Genomic DNA, 2319 nt, shown 5'->3' on the forward strand with positions numbered 1-2319 from the left:
TCATTGAGGTGCATGAAGGAGTATGTGGGCCTGGGTAGGGAGGGCACAGGCCCTTTCGAGTGTCTGGTGCCCTCTCCTGGAGGAGCTCACACTAGCTGTGATAGTGGGAAGCCATCAGGCTCTGGCCAGACCTGTCACCAGGCAGCTGTCTACAAGGCGCTCATCTGTCCCTCAGAATGGGCCCCACAGTGCCCTGGGCCTGGCGCCAGGCGGGGCGTGTGCTGCCAGTCTGCCCTGCCTAGCGATCACAAGCCTATGGTGTCATGGAAAGACATCTGAGCTCTGGAGGCCAAGGAGCTTGGGGCCCAGTCTTCTGCCACAGATATGCTGTGCGACCTTCATGGTTCACTCTACCTCTCTGGGCTGTGGGGAGCTTCCTCCAAGTCCTAACGATGCACCACTGGCCTAGGACATGGTAAAAGCTCAGTAAATGTTGGTTGCATCAGTGAATAAAGTGGGGGCCATCAGCCTTTCTGATAAATATTTAATTTAGAGAAAAACAAAAGTGCCCAGTGGGTACTCATTCAACAAGTATTTAAATATTTAATGAGCACCTTCTATGGACCAAACGCACTTCGGGGCACCAGGGATACTGCAGTGAATAAAACCAATGAAAGCCTTGCCTTCGGATACCTGAAATTTTAGGTGTTGAATGAAAGACCACTGATGTATTCGCATATGTGTCCTGGGCAAACTTGTGGTAAGATGAGAACAAGGAAAAGGTGAATGGGTAGAATGTGTTGTCTCAAGGGACAGGGGCTGGGAGGGTCGCCAGAGCGAATGGGCAGGGTAGGAAAGTATTAGTTCCTGGATTAGGGGCACATTTGCCTCCACAGTCCTTCCTGCTACACATCCTCAGGTGGGGTCTGAGATAGTCTCATGGGTCCAATGGGAAGCCGGTCACTCTTCTGTGAGCCCTCTTATTTCTCAATGTTCAGAGTCTTGAAGAAGATGCCAAGTGTCCCCAGGAGCAGGGAGAGATTTTGCTGTGGAGCCGATGGGGTGTGTGTGTATGACCACACACGAGACCCAGATCTTTTGGAGTTTTTTTTGTCCATTCTCCAGGAGCACCACATCTGTCTCCCCCTCACAGCTTCCCTGGGTCACTGTCTAGCTCCCAAGGAGAGAGGCAAAGCCAAGGGTTTAGAACCAGAATTTCTAATCTCAGGAAGCCTCTGCTCAGAAAATGCTTCCCCACTGGGGGAGACGGGGTGAGTCTGGGACTCCTCTCTTCTCTAGGGATAGTCATCAGAGGACACAGATGTGAACTGAAGAGGAAGAGTTTTCAGACTTTCAGACCTATGCCCAGTTGGAAAGGGCCACCATGGAGGTAGTGAGTTCTCTGACATGGGAGGCACTCAAGCGGAGCTCGAAGACTGCTCATCGAGGTGCTGGGGCAAGGCCTGAGAAGGAATTTTTTTATTGTGGGGGTCGTTTCCTTTGAGATCTGAGTCTAAGAGTCCTACACTCCCTCCACCTTTACTGACTATTCTGCACCTAAGCTTTTCTTTGGAAGGTGGGGCTGCCTCTCAGACCTTCCCTGACCTATGTGTCCCTTTGTCCTTTCTGGGGTAGCTGAGCGCACATAACTCGTTCAGAGGGGAGAAGGAACCAAGAGCCTCCAGAAATTACTCACAGATACACACACCACCTCTTAGCCACCTGGGCCCAGCCTCCCCCAGGTGGTTCTCTCACAGAGACTAGCTCAGTCTCCGGGGCTGCCAGAGGCTCAAGATCAAGGAGCCCCTCACCCATCCATCCCCCTCTATCTCGGTGTGAAGACCTTGGAAATGTCATTTCTAATTTCACTTGGAGCTCCGCTACATGTTACTTGGCATAGTTCTGGGGCCTGCAGGGTTCACCCCCATTGCAGCACTGGGGGAAAGCAGTAACCGGGAATCACCAGTGGCTGAGGGTAGGGACCTGGGGTGTAGCCCCAGATGCTCCCAGGGAAAAAGTAAAGAAATATTACAGAGAAGGAGGGAGGGACCACACAATCCAGAGGAAAAGGGGCAACTTGTGGGCGAGGCCCAAGGAGGGAAGAAGGACACCAGAAAGGTTTTTAGAAGTTTCTGAGGGGAAAAAAAAAAAAAAAAAGGAACTTCAGACTAGGGACCTGAAGTCTGAAACCCCATTAGGTTTATTTCACCTACAGACTGTGAATTTATTGTGTTTGTGATCTCTACCCTCTCTGGTCTCTAAAGGGTAATCCTTTAAATCTCTGAGAAGTGACAGGAAGGCTGAGACCTACACGGACCCATCAAGCTTCCTAAATTGCTGATCCACTTGGAATTTATTCTTTGAAAAGAGAGACAGACT

The 2319-nt window shown here is 50.8% G+C and overlaps 1 protein-coding gene across 1 annotated transcript in view; it reads right to left on the reverse strand.

Moving 5' to 3' along the window:
- DES (desmin) overlaps positions 1 to 2319 on the reverse strand; it is a 20571-nt gene that overhangs the window by 8095 nt on the left and 10157 nt on the right. The window contains 1 exon segment of the mRNA XM_023529741.1: positions 823 to 845. Coding sequence (XP_023385509.1) covers positions 823 to 845 — 23 coding nt within the window.

This window comes from Pteropus vampyrus, unplaced genomic scaffold, assembly GCF_000151845.1.
Source record: "Pteropus vampyrus isolate Shadow unplaced genomic scaffold, Pvam_2.0 Scaffold42, whole genome shotgun sequence".
Taxonomy (NCBI): Eukaryota; Metazoa; Chordata; class Mammalia; order Chiroptera; family Pteropodidae; genus Pteropus; species Pteropus vampyrus.